The 13524-nt window shown below is 40.6% G+C and overlaps 1 protein-coding gene across 4 annotated transcripts in view; it reads right to left on the bottom strand.

The window, feature by feature from the left end:
- Positions 1 to 13524, bottom strand: part of hecw1a (HECT, C2 and WW domain containing E3 ubiquitin protein ligase 1a) — a 98338-nt gene that overhangs the window by 74129 nt on the left and 10685 nt on the right. For 2 of the 4 annotated variants that reach the window (XM_012915548.4, XM_024803757.2), the window contains exons 2-4: positions 13021 to 13078; positions 8659 to 8980; positions 7357 to 7464 (exon numbers count right to left, since the gene is read on the bottom strand). In XM_012915548.4, the coding sequence (XP_012771002.2) occupies positions 7357 to 7464; positions 8659 to 8980; positions 13021 to 13047 (457 nt within the window). In that variant the 5' untranslated portion in view covers positions 13048 to 13078. The remainder of the gene's footprint in view (positions 1 to 7356; positions 7465 to 8658; positions 8981 to 13020; positions 13079 to 13524) is intronic. The other 2 variants (XM_024803755.2, XM_024803756.2) reach the window with 1 other exon arrangement.

Below are 13524 nucleotides of genomic sequence, written 5' to 3'. Positions count from 1 at the left end.
TTTATGAATGTCTGCCTGCGTTTGCTCTCTCGCTGTCATGCTCGCTCTGTCTCCATCTCTCCCTCACTCTGATGATGGGACTTGTGGCTGGTGTCTCTGTAATACCATTACAGTACTAAGTGCCTCACAGGCTCAGTGCACTCTGTCCTTTGTTCATTTAGACTTTATATTTCAAAAGACCTCAATCCGATATCTCCACATTATTTTAAAAACACAATCACAATGCAGTCCAATCGAATGGGCCAGGTTGGTTCATGGCCTTCTTCCTCGTTTGTTTGTTTTAGCCGGTGCTAAGATTGTCAAACGAAAAAAACAAATAAACAAGAACAACATGATATTATTCAATACTAAAAATCTATTCTGAATTATATATAGAAACTCATTTACAATAGTATCAATACCATTTCAATACCAACTGCACTATCTTTGTCTTCTCCATCTGACAGTTGAAAACGGCAACGTTAATGTGCTACACTGAGCTACACTTTAGGAGGTATTTCAGAGGTCGGTAAATCTCTCCTTTCAAAAACAATGACGTATTAAACAGTTATTATAAATGTTAACCTGGCCAGCAAACGCATTAACATTAGCCATTCAACTATTAGGAACTACCCGATATTAGCCATCTGTTTTCATTAAGGTAGAGGCTAGCAGACTGTGGTTAGATGAATCATTATCCCTGGATGAATGGGTTTTGGATGGAGTGGATTATGGACCCATGGAGAACCAGGCTGGTTGCAGACTGTACAGCACAGCAGGTGAACTGAGTGTGGAGAACTAAACTGAGCAAGTAAAGAGTTAAATCCAGAGTGGGACAGGCAAAATTCAGTACTGGCGAGCAGAGCTGAGGATGTAAGCATTTGGAGACGGACGGAGCAGGGTGAATGATGGATGAGAGATGGATGAGAGGCTACAGTTAGATGTGCACAGGATGATTGTGGTGGGAAGTGGTTGGTGGCTCAGCTGCAGGGGAGGGGGTGGAGGAGAGGGTTTAGGGTGTGGTTTCAGGGGAGGCTGGTCATCACGATTGGAAAGCATCACTAATGTGCCGGGGCCAGAGAAGAAGCGAGGTGGTAGTAGTGAGAGGAAGGAGCTACCAAGCACTGAGGAGCTGAAAAGCTGCCGGTGAAAGCACAACAGTACTGAAAAGCACACTGTAAATAAAGACTCGCCTCACACTGCCGAGCGCGGGTCATTCCTGCTACGATCATAAACGTTAACTTTTCTGTTAGAGCCAACAGTGAGGTCAGCTTTAAAATGCAGGCAGCGACCGGTGAGTGCATCTTTTTGTTAGCATAACTAATACCGCACTGTCCCATAATGCTCTTCTTCTACATTAGATTATTTAGATGTGTTAGGGTAGAGCAGCACAATAACTAGGCTTATTAGTAGTTTCTTGAATATATTTTAACTTCACAATCTGTAATCAAATGACCTAAACCATTTTCTAAAATGAATAATGATAATAATTTAATGTTAAATACTTATTTTGTATTTATTAGTTAGTTAACATATCAAGATATGACTTGTTACTTGTGCTGTTGCAGAATGGGGTCAAAATCTTCCCCATGGTACTGAAAATGGTATCGAGTATTTAGTGTCTTCCTTTGTATCTGTATTTACTTTAAAACTCGAGTATCGTGACAACAATAACCAGTGCTCCTATTTTGTTTGTGTTTCCTTTGTAATTAACTACATTTCATTATCATAAGGTGGAGTGGTAGCAACATTGGGTTTCTCTGAGCTATAAAATTAGGGACCAGTTATTCTCCTCAGCTAGATACCAGATGTTATATTTAAGCTTCGACTTCTCAAAAAATAAAAAATAAAAAGCTCTTCAGCACCTACATCATATAAATATATTATTAACTGTTCTTATTATTTCCAAAAACAGCTCAGGCACAAATTCAATCTAATAGAAAATGATATATGGAGATAAGAATATAAAGCCATTTAAAACAGTATTGGTCCAAACTGACATAAACTACAGTACAGTGATACTGCCACTGATTTTCAGGTATACTGTGCTGTGAGGTATTATCACCACATTACTCAGCATTTATGCTGAAACTATGGATGTGCAAACAGGCTCAAAATTATATCACGATATTTCAAAGACATTTGTGATAATGATATTTATGAATGCAGAAAGAAAACACACACACAACATTTTATTGGTGACTGCAGCTTGCAGGCAAACATACTGACGCGGTTCGAGGCTGGTAGCGGCTCTGGTTGAGCCATAGCTCAAGCTTGTAAAGTCAAGTTAAAACTGGCAGTTAACTTCCAATTCACACACAGTATAGCTGTCACTTGAGAACGCACCATGTCAGAAACAAAATAATTTTTCATCCTCAGAAAGCAGGGGATGAATATACAAAGTTGTCACAGATTTCCAAGTGTCAAGGACTGGAGTGTGAAGTAAAAAAGGAATTCAAAGAAAGCCACACGGTAAAGAACAAGCCTGCCAGGGGTAGGAAACAAAAGATTTTAAAGACCCTGGATTTGGATTTCAGTACAGCAAACAAACATGATATTACTAAATATCATCAACAGGCTAAATGAACTTCTGTATCCTTAGATGAGTGAAATAAATTAGCAAACAAACCAACAAACTAAATGATTTTACTATTGCCAAATCAAAGCAATCTGTTGGTAATAATGGTGCCACTCTGCGTGGTTTGAATTATATATATCTAGACTCTAATTTGTCCATGTAAATGGTCTTCCTAACTCACTAAGGTTAATTATGGAGCTCCACAAGCTTCCATGCTAGGACCACTTCTATTTAGATTACACACTGTTTTTCAGGCTTCCCTTAGAGTTACGTATTATTTGCATAGCAATGAAAATGTGTGCTCTCCCTCAACACGACACATATTAAAACATTCCTGCAGTTTAACAGCAGAAATGTCTTAAAAGGTTAAAGGCCCGATGACTTCAGTGACACTGTGAGGGCTCCTGAAATCATTGTTGACTAGGACATGTTCTTCAGTGTTCACATTAATGCACAAATAGGAGACACACCAATTAGTTAAACTGCAGAAATGTCTTTAAGACGTAAAGGCCTGACCTCCCATTTTCTCCTTCTAAATTCAGATAAAACTCAGGTTATTCTACTTGGCCCTTAAATTCTCAGAAATATGGTATCGAACCAGATGCTTACTCTGGGTGGCATTACCTTGGCCTCCAGTAACACAGTGAGAAATCTTGGAGCCATTTTTGACCAGGCTATGTCCTTCAGTGCACATATTAAACAAATATATGGGACTGCTTTCTTGCATTGGCACAATAGCTCTAAAATTAGAAACATTCTGTCTCAGAATGATGGAGAAAAACTAGTTCATGCACTTATTACTTCTAGGCTTGACTACTCCAACTCATTATCATCAGGTTATCCTAACAACCCCTTGAAAGGTCCTTCAGCTGATCCAAATTGCTTAAAGGCCTCCTTTACCACCTTGTAAACACATCACTACTTTCCATCCACTGTTTCCTCTAATAATAATAATAATGCATTTTATTTGAGGGCGCCTTTCAGAAACCCAAGGTCACCTTACAAAAACAAAATCAATAAAAGGAACAGTAGTCATAAAATACATAAAATAAGTTAAAATTACAAAACAGAGCTTGACAACAGATAAATTCAGCATTAAAGCAAATAAGCCAGTTTAAACAGATGTGTTTTGAGCTGTGTCTTAAATACGGAGAGGGAGTCAATATTTCTTAGTGCAGGAGGAAGAGAGTTCCAGAGCCGAGGAGCAGAGCGACTGAAAGCTCTGTTCCCCATAGTGATAAGGTGTGAGGACGGAACAGTAAGATGAATAGCAGATGATGATCTGAGAGGGTGGGAAACAGTGGTGATATGGAGCAGCCCACACAAATATGAAGGAGCAGATTTATGGACACACTTGTATGTAAGAAGTAAGATTTAAAAATTTATCCTGGCTTCTACGGGAAACCAGTGAAGCTGCTGAAGAACTGGGGTAATATGAGCACTTAACGGAGTGCAAGTTATGACCCGAGCTGCAGAATTTTGAAGAAGTTGGAGTTTATGAAGGGACCTTTCAGGGAGACCAAATAGGAGGGAATTACAGTAATCAATACGGGACGTAATAAGACTATGGACAAGGATGGCAGCAGCATGGGGAGGAAGGAAGGGACGGAGTCGGTTAATATTATGTAAATGGAAGTAAGCAGACCGGGTTATGTAATTAATGTGAGACTGGAATGAAAGAGTATTATCAACTATGACACCCAAACTCTTAACCTGAGGGGAGGGAAGGGTGGGAGAACTTTCAATGTTAATGGAAAAGCTGTGGGATTTGGTTAAGATAGATGGTGTACCAACAAGTAAAACTTCAGTTTTATTACTGTTAAGTTTGAGAAAATTGGAGGAGAACCAGGATCTAATCTCAATAAGACAGTTTGAGAGGGAGGTAGGTGGGAGGGATGAATTGGGTTTAGAAAGGTAGAGCTGGGTGTCATCGGCATAACAGTGAAAATTTATATTGTATTTTCGGAATATATATATACCAAGAGGGAGCATATAAATAATAAATAAAAGAGGCCCTAATACTGAACCCTGGGGCACACCAGCAGAAACAGGATAGAGAGTTGAAGAATGGGATTTAAATTGGATAAACTGAGTGCGGTCTGAGAGATAGGAGGTAAACCAGGTAAGCGGGGTGTGACTAATACCAATGGAAGCTCACCGGTTCAGGAGAATATTGTGAGAAATGGTATCAAACGCCGCACTAAGATCAAGAAGGATGAGGATGGATAGGAGGCCAGAATCAGCTGCCATCAGAAGGTCATTGGTAATCCTTGACAGAGCAGTTTCTGTGCTATGATTGGGGCGGAAACCAGATTGAAATGGTTCATAGAGATTATGGTCATTGAGATGTGAATGAAGCTGGGTGGCGACAACTTTTTCAAGAATTTTTGAAATAAAGGGGAGATTTGATATAGGGCAAAGATTATCAAAGTTATTGGGGTCTGCACCAGGCTTTATGAGAGTTGGAATAACAGAAGCCTTTTTCAGTGCTTCAGGAACAATCCCAGTGTTCAGGGAGGAATGAATAATATTGGTTATGAGAGGTGCTAAAGAGGAAAGACAGGCTTTAACTAACACAGTAGGGAGAGGGTCAAGTTGACAGGTGGATGACTTAGATTTTTTAATGAGATTAGACACATCAGTTATGGAGGGAACAGTAAAGCTTGAAAATAACTGACAGGAAGACAGTGGGGGAACCAGGAAGTCCACTTCAGAGTCAGGAGCTCCTAAAGAGTTAAGTTGACAGTGAATGTCTGAGATTTTACAAGTGAAAAAAGAGATAAGAGAGTTGCAAAAATCAACAGAATACATGTGGGAGGGGAATGTGTCTGGAGGTTTTGTAATTTTACTGAACAATGAATAGAGGGACCTGGAGTTACCTTCATTAGAACTAATTAAACCAGAGTAGTAAGCAGATTTGGCTGAGGCAATGCAGTCCTTATAGAACAGAACATGATCATTGTGCATTTCTTTATGTACAGTAAGTCCGGTTTTCTTGAATAGACGTTCGAGTTGGCGTTCTTTAGCTTTAAGGTGACGCAATGAGACAGTTCGATGTTTAAGGGGAGCAAATATGTTAAGAAGGTTATGAAGGTTGACATTATAATGGCAAACGAGTTCATGAGGGGTTGAGGAGCAGTGGATAGATGGAAGGTCATGGACGGCAGATGAAAAAACAGCTGGGTTAATGTTACTAATCTTCCTAAAAGTGATATTACGAGAGATACAGGTTTTGGAAGCGCTTATGTTTGCATCAAAAGAAATAAACATATGATCAGACTGGGGAAACAATGTGGCTTTACCATGGGTGGGGGTAATGCCAGAACAACAGACCAAATCCAGGATATGACCATTAGAATGGGTAGGAAATTTTATGTACTGTAGAAGCCCAAAACTTTCCAGGAAGGAGGTAAAATCTCTGGAAAGAAAGAGGGATTTTATCATTGTCCATATGAATATTGAAGTCACCAGCAATGATCAGATTTGGAGAAAGTACAGTGAAATGAGTGAGAAGAGCAGAAAATTCATTTAAAAACTCCTTGTTTGGCTTAGGTGGCCGATAAACAGTACATATGATGGTGGGGGTAGATCCAGGGAGCTGCAGTGCAATGTATTCAAATGGATGGGAGGGAGGGGCAGAGACAGGGAGCACTTTCCAGTGCCTCCGGTGAATTATCGCGAGACCTCCGCCCCTCCCCGAGATGCGAGGTTGACAGGTGTAAACAAACTCAGATGGAGTGGAGTCATTGAGAGAAACAAAGTCATTGGGCTGTTGCCATGTTTCAGTCAAGCAAAGAAAGTCCAACTTACAATCACAGAGGAGATCATGGACGAGATGTCCCTTACCAGTGAGAGAGCGGAGGTTTAATAGACCAAACTTGATGCTGGAGTTACCATGCTGGACAGGAGGCTTAGTCGATCTAGCCAGGTGGGCCAGCACATTGTGGTCGACAGCCCGGTCAGTCTTGCGGGGAGGACAACGAGTTTTTCACCAGATGGACAATATTGAGTTAGTGTCACTGATATTGAACTTCCGCCGAAGCCCTCGGTGGATATACCTGTGGCGGGGCTGGAAGGCGATGTCCGGGTAGAAGTATAGAGCCACAGGTGGAGAGACAGCCAGGCAAAAATGGAGCCGCAAAAGAACCGTAGCAGAGTACTGGAGAAGAGCTGTCGCCGGGTGATGAATGATGGATAAAAAAACCCAGGTGAGCACGAGCCACACCAACACCCTGTGGAGCCGCATCTTAATCAGGGCCGAGCACTGAACACAAACGGAAGGACCGAACAACCAGCTGACAGCTGCAGCGCAAGCAATAGGAGCCCGCAAATGTTGCGAAAACAAGTCAAAACAGGGTTGCGCCTTAGATACTTGGTTCACATTGTCGTCAGCAACTGAAAAAAAATTATAATAAAAATAGTAATAGTAATAATAATAACCGGTGAGCAGCGGCAGCCAAGCGCGGCAGCGTTCACTCGACCGGAAGCCACATCTATGTTTTGCCTGTCATATGGAGCAGGTGGTAGAGTCGTGCTTGTTTGAGATATTTGTTTTCATTTGGGTCACAAGTCACCAGCTGCTAATATCATCTTGACTGTAGTTTAACACTAAAGTTTTACCTTTTTGACACGACTGACTGCGTATGTCCACAATTCCCCCCAAAAATCCAATATAACGTGAGTGACGTGGAATCGTTTGTTTTACTTTATATTGTGAGCTGTTTGGTGAAAGACATTCACATTTTCTTAGAGACAAAGTGTTCCCTATATTAACAAAAAAAACATTTTTTATTACTCACGTTCACTGAAGTGGGAGCTAGAATCAATTTTCCAGACTATTTGTCCTTTGTGAGATCCATTGATGCCTCGGTTCTTGTAGTCCAGAAAGTTCTCCGATAACGTCTCATCTGGAAAGAGAGATGAATGAGAGCTCAAACCATACTGCACGTCCAAGCTTCTGAATTTCTTTCTGTAATGTATTGGCAACAAAATAAAATGATAGCTGAAACTACTGGTATTCACTTATACAACTGGACAAGTGGAAATCCTTTGCTTTGAGATAAAGTAAACTCTGGTTTTACATATCAGGACATGATTATTTGGCCCTTAGCACATCTGAAAATTAAATAAGCGCTTTATGTATGAATGTACCAGTCTGTTGTATCGTTGTGGAGAAATGTTGGCCCACTATTGATTTTAAACAATGCTTAAGTAGTTTTAGGTTTCTGATCCTTCGCTTACGTACGGCTCTCCCGTGGTCTTGCTGCGTCATTTTAACAACACCACCATGTCCACCACGAACTCTTCTGTGTACCAGAAGGTTTCCCAAAGTGTTACTTTATTTAAGTTACAGCCCACTAAAGGTGGTTATACAAGATACTGAATCATAGGGTGTAAATAATTTTTCACTCACTGCTTCTGCATTTGGCTTAGTGTTTATTAAATAAATAATTTATGATATAATAATACAACAATTATTTCTTCTAACATAACAGCTCATGTGCTGTTGCTCATCTCGGGTTGTATTTACCTCATTTTAAGACCTGCCTGATATGTAAAACCTTGGAATTAACTGGGTGTACTTTGTTTTTAATGTGACTGTATGTTTGCAGATATTGCCTATCTAGAACAGACTACCTGATGCATGACATGCCTGCTTGAATGAAAATCTATATCACAGACTTCAGAGCTATCAGCTTTTTCAGAGAAGAGCACTGAAGTTACATTGTTGCTTTGTGTCTTAAAGCTTCATTAGCAAGCCTACATGTTACCATTAGTCAAACAATAACATAAATACATACAGAAAAGTAAGTAAGGTAAATGACTACAAGTGGTTTGTGCATGCTGTAATATCCAGTTTCTAACTAACCACTTGTGCTCTCTATTTACACACATCTTTGATTTATTTTCCACCTCTGGGACTTATGCTGCCATTTTTAAACAAAGACAAATGGCACTAAAATCATGACGTGATAACCATCACAGCAGAGGACAGCAAACCAGAGTAGCATACTGTACAAAAACAAATAAGATTTTTTTAACACTACTTTCAGAGTCAATATATTTAAAACTCTAAAATCTCAAAGCACGTGACATCTTACCAACTAAATACATCCCAATCCAGTCTCCAGCATCCACTTCTTCCTTGATGTCCCATGTGATCACCAGGTCTTCGGACTGGCCTATGATGTAGTGGGAAGAGCTGATGGTAAGAGTGGAACGTGCATCTGGAGAGACCAGATCAGTGTCGCTGGTGGAGCGTGACAGTCCCAACATAAAAGCATCCTGGTTCAGGCCATTGACAGCAAAGGACTCAGGGCCATAGCTGTGCCGAACCGCATCCTTACAGCGCTGGCGGGTCTGGCTGCTGCGAGTTGGGGATGCCATGGCCGCCAAGCCCAGGAACCGATTTTGGTACAAGTTCTGCAACGACATACACAGAAAGAAGCTTTTAGCAGAATCAAAGCTACAAAAACACGAAGTACCTACAGTGGTTGAAAATTTGTGGCCTCTTTAAAATGTAAAAGTGCATTTTCATATACAATATAACTTTATTTGACCGGCTTTTGTAAAAACAAAATAAAAAAGAGAAATCTGTCAAAAACTTGTTTAAAACAATAAAGTGACTGAATTCACGTTTTTATACACATTTTGATCACTATGGTGGTCAGTGCTCTCTCTTATGCTGCAGCTTGGTGGACACCAAAACAAAAAATATCCTCAATATCAACTCGATCACACAGTTGCACAACAATGCAATGATGATGCGCTGATAACAGAAAACGGTCATGTATTTTAATGTTGTCTGATGACTGACGTCAAACACAGATCTTCTTCCAGCTAGAAGCGGAGCAGCTTGTGTTTGCTAACACAGCAATATTCTGTTAATCGTTTAGCAGATTGTTTTTTAACTGTGACCAACAGCTGAAATGCAAGCTACTAAATCAGTGTTAAATCAGCCTACCAGTCATCCTGTGCCACTGTAGGGACGCACCACTGCCTCTGCTCTTCTAATTTGACACTTCCAATCGAAAAAACAATCGTGGAATTTACCTTCACCTTATTATTATGTGTGTATAGTCTGTGCTTTATCTCTTAGTTATAGTAAGTCTGTGTGCCCTAAGTTAATATGCTGATGTGTCAGCTTGTGGGTCCCATTTGAACACTGACAGTGAGCCAGTTAGATGATGACACAGTTTTTGTAATTCTGTCTCTGTACTGAAGCTCTTAACAGTTTTTAACAAAAGCATGGCATTCAATTCAATTCAATTTTATTTATATAGCGCAACAACAGTCACAATCACAACAACAGTCGCCTCAAGGCGCTTTATATTGTACAGCAGATCCTACAGTAATGGTAGGATCACAGTAGAAATTACAGCCATTCTGAGATATATAACCACATTTTCAGAGTCTCAACAGGAATTGGTCAACTGATGTACAAGCTGTTTCATGGTCAGGTCTATTAGGTCTCTGCCTATTATTCCTTGGCAGCCACACAAATAAAATATATGTAGGGCACTCTGAATGTTCAACTTGGATGTGTCAGGTTTTCACCGAGGCCATCAATATGCTGAAAAAATAAAAATAAACCTATCAGAGAGAAAGCAAAAACTGGCCAGTGCTTTCTTTCTGTTGCATCACTTACATCCAGCAACACCAAAAGGCCTGGAAGACTCAGAACAAAACTTATGTGGGCGATACCAGAATTCTTTTCTTGATTAAGAAAAATAACTTGATGTCCAAAGTGTACAATCAAGAGACAGAGAGGGTTACAAGAATGGCAAACCACTAGTTACCCTCGGCAAATGGAAGAGCCTGCAAAGTTCTACAAAAAATTAACTTGCGCCAGAATGATGGGAAGAAAACAGCATGGAGGAGGAAAGGCACAACTCGTGATCTTCAGCATACCATGACATCTATCAAACATGGTGGAGACATGGGCACACTCATCATTCTTTGTATTTACTTGGTTTATTTTTGTCTCATATTAGAATTTTTGGATGATCTGAAACATTTCAGTTTGACAGACTGTAGAGAGGTGGTGCTGAAGGTTCTATGATGTCTTTTATATTTGTGAAAGCCAAGGCCTATTAACTTTTTGTTAGTATGATTAACTACAACTTTGCCAGCATAAAAAGGATTTGTTTGACAGCACTCACTGTCAATACAACGGAAAAGTCCAAGGAGCTCAGTGAAGAGCTATGAACGAGGATTGCAGATTTACACAAGTTGTGAATGTCTCTTAGAGCCATTTCTAAGCAACTCCAGATTCCAAGATCATCAGTCCAAACAACTGTATGAGAGTACAAGTTATTTGGATGTGTCACCGCTTTGCCAAAGTCTGCAAGAAGACCCTCAGATTAGTTAGGGTGTTCAGGAACAACTCAGGTCAACTGACATGAACTTAAAGCTGCTGCAACACTAGTCTCACTGTTGACAGTGAAGCCAGTTTTACATTATTATGGACAGAGGGTGCTGACCAAAATAACATGAAAACGTCTATCGTTTCATTTTACGCTATTGTTTGTGTCGTGGTGTCGCAAAATAAACTGTTTACGGCAATATTTTTTCATCGTTTTGATGGACACTGTAGTTGCCATATTAATTTTTTAAAGTTCTCTCTTTATCTTATATTTAAAACAGACAGGCGACTGTTTTCACGCGTTGCCGTTAGGAACAACGGCGGTAAACCCAGCCGCCGTCCTCTTCTTTATTTTCCACATAAACCTTTCACAATAAAGCTTAAGATCCTGTTGAGATTTTTCAAAATAAACTGAAATGATGACAAACAGAAGGACCGGTCAAAACAATACGAGGACCTTATTTCTAAACGAGGGGCTAGCATGGACATGGTTCTGAAAAGTCTGACACGGACCAGAAAACTGTACTATGCAAATTATGAAGGAAACCGGTCCCCACCCCAGACTCAAACACGACAAACCTCTTCTACCACCTACGCAAGGATCAGGTGAAAGAGTAATCAAAGAGAGTTTAGGGAGGAGAAGCAAAAAAAGAGCTGTCAGGTGCTCAAAATCAACCTTAGACTCAAACTGTCATGGTCTCCGTGCCTGCCCGGTCGGCCCCACAAGGCTACAATTGCTGTTGCTGTTTTCTCCCTCTCTGCCTGGGCGGAGCTCACTGTGGGCTCCCGCCCTTGGCCCACACACACACCTGACAACACTCACCCATCATCACCGGGAGCACTATTTGAGGCTGGAACACAGATCCTCTCGTCGCTGGATGATTGTACCCCTAACGTTAGTGTTCTCACAGCTCTTGTGCTTCATATCCGTGACTTGTGATTAGTTGGTGACCTGCCTTCTCGTCTGCTTCAGATCCCCCCCCCCCCCGGACCTGCGACCTCCCTGCTGCGGGAAAGTGTATGAGTGTGAGAGAAGAAGACGTGAGCGAGTTACCCTGTGATTTCCCCCCCGGAGTTTTGGATCCCTTCACTGTACATATATTGCACTGCACTGTAAATAAACCACACCTTGGAGATACCTTACCGCTCTGCGCTTGAATCCCTGTACCAGATCGTGACACAAACATTAGAACAGGCCTTTCCCCACAGCACGCCGTGTAATAAATACGCACAAAGAAAATGGCCATTACAAACTTGTATCTAAAAATATGTGGTTTCATGCACTGGTGAAAACACTCGACTCGCAGTACAGGTAAAAGCCAGAAAAATAATTCATATGGACTCTACCAATTTGAAAAACTGCCTGTACCGGACTCCAAGTGAGACCACAGGATGCTTTGACACTGCTGACGTCAGCGGATACAGCCCAAGGTTCAAAAGATGACAACATTGTTGAGAAATTGGGGAATTGATTATTTAAAGTTCAGGAAAGAAGCAGAGCAGCATGCACTGACTAAAGTAACTGACCTTGATTACAACTCACTGCCCACTCTATCGACACAGTACTGTACTTCATGTGAACAAAGGTGTACCGTTTAAAGAATAAGCAGACCAAAATTAGGTGCCAGTTTTGTTTTTGTTCTCCTTTCTTTACATTTGAATGTTTCTACCCAATAACTGAAAACTGTTTGTTTGTATACAAAAAACTGATGCCGTGTAGAGGTAGTTTTTTTTCTTGTACTATGACTACTTTATTTCTTTGGAACTGACCAAAGTTTTCAGTTTTCAGTTTGTGAGTGTTGTTCTGTAGCACTTTAAGCTGTAAGTCGAGTCAATTAAGGTTTTAGTTTATCATATATAGCTATGGTATTTATTTAAAATACAGTTGTGGAGTTTTTACAGTTTACAAATAAGATTTTTTTTTTATCGTCCAACCAGTGTGTGTGTGTGTGTGTGTGTGTGTGTGTGTGTGTGTGTGTGTGTGTGTGTGTGTGTGTGTAAAATTTGCAGCAGCTTTCGTAAATGCACAACAGAAGCTGGGTGGAGGTACACATACAAAGAAGCTGGAGAGTGATTGCAGGAAGGAGGGGGCACTGACCTTGAAACTACAGAGCTGCATCAGCATAATGACCAGTCAACCCAAAGCAGACCAAAACCTGAGGGAAGTGGGAGGAGAACGGTGGGGTGTTACAAACCACAGAAACAAAAAGCAGAAGCAGTGAATGCAGAGGAGAAAGTGAAGTAGGGTGTTAGGGGGGGAAACATCATCATCATCTTTTCATACTTCATCTTTATCAGATAAAAATATGAATACTTCAAGAAAAGAAGCACAGATGGAGAAACAAGTGGAAACAGAGACATGGAGAACACACAAATATAGCACAGATAGAACAGACAAATAGACTCAACACAGTTACAACACATACAACAAAAATCACTTTTCATGTGCATCTGCAGATGTTCACATGGTCAGTGTTCCTGCAGGGGAGAAGCAACCCTACAAAAATTAACAAGAAGTCTCTGAATGTTGTTTTCTGTGAATTCATCACAACCTGAAAATATGAAACTTCAATAAAAAATAAATATCAGTAAAAGAATAGAT

The sequence above is a fragment of the Maylandia zebra genome, linkage group LG9 (assembly GCF_041146795.1).
Source record: "Maylandia zebra isolate NMK-2024a linkage group LG9, Mzebra_GT3a, whole genome shotgun sequence".
Classification (NCBI taxonomy): domain Eukaryota; kingdom Metazoa; phylum Chordata; class Actinopteri; order Cichliformes; family Cichlidae; genus Maylandia; species Maylandia zebra.
This window is presented reverse-complemented; position numbering and strand designations above follow the sequence as displayed.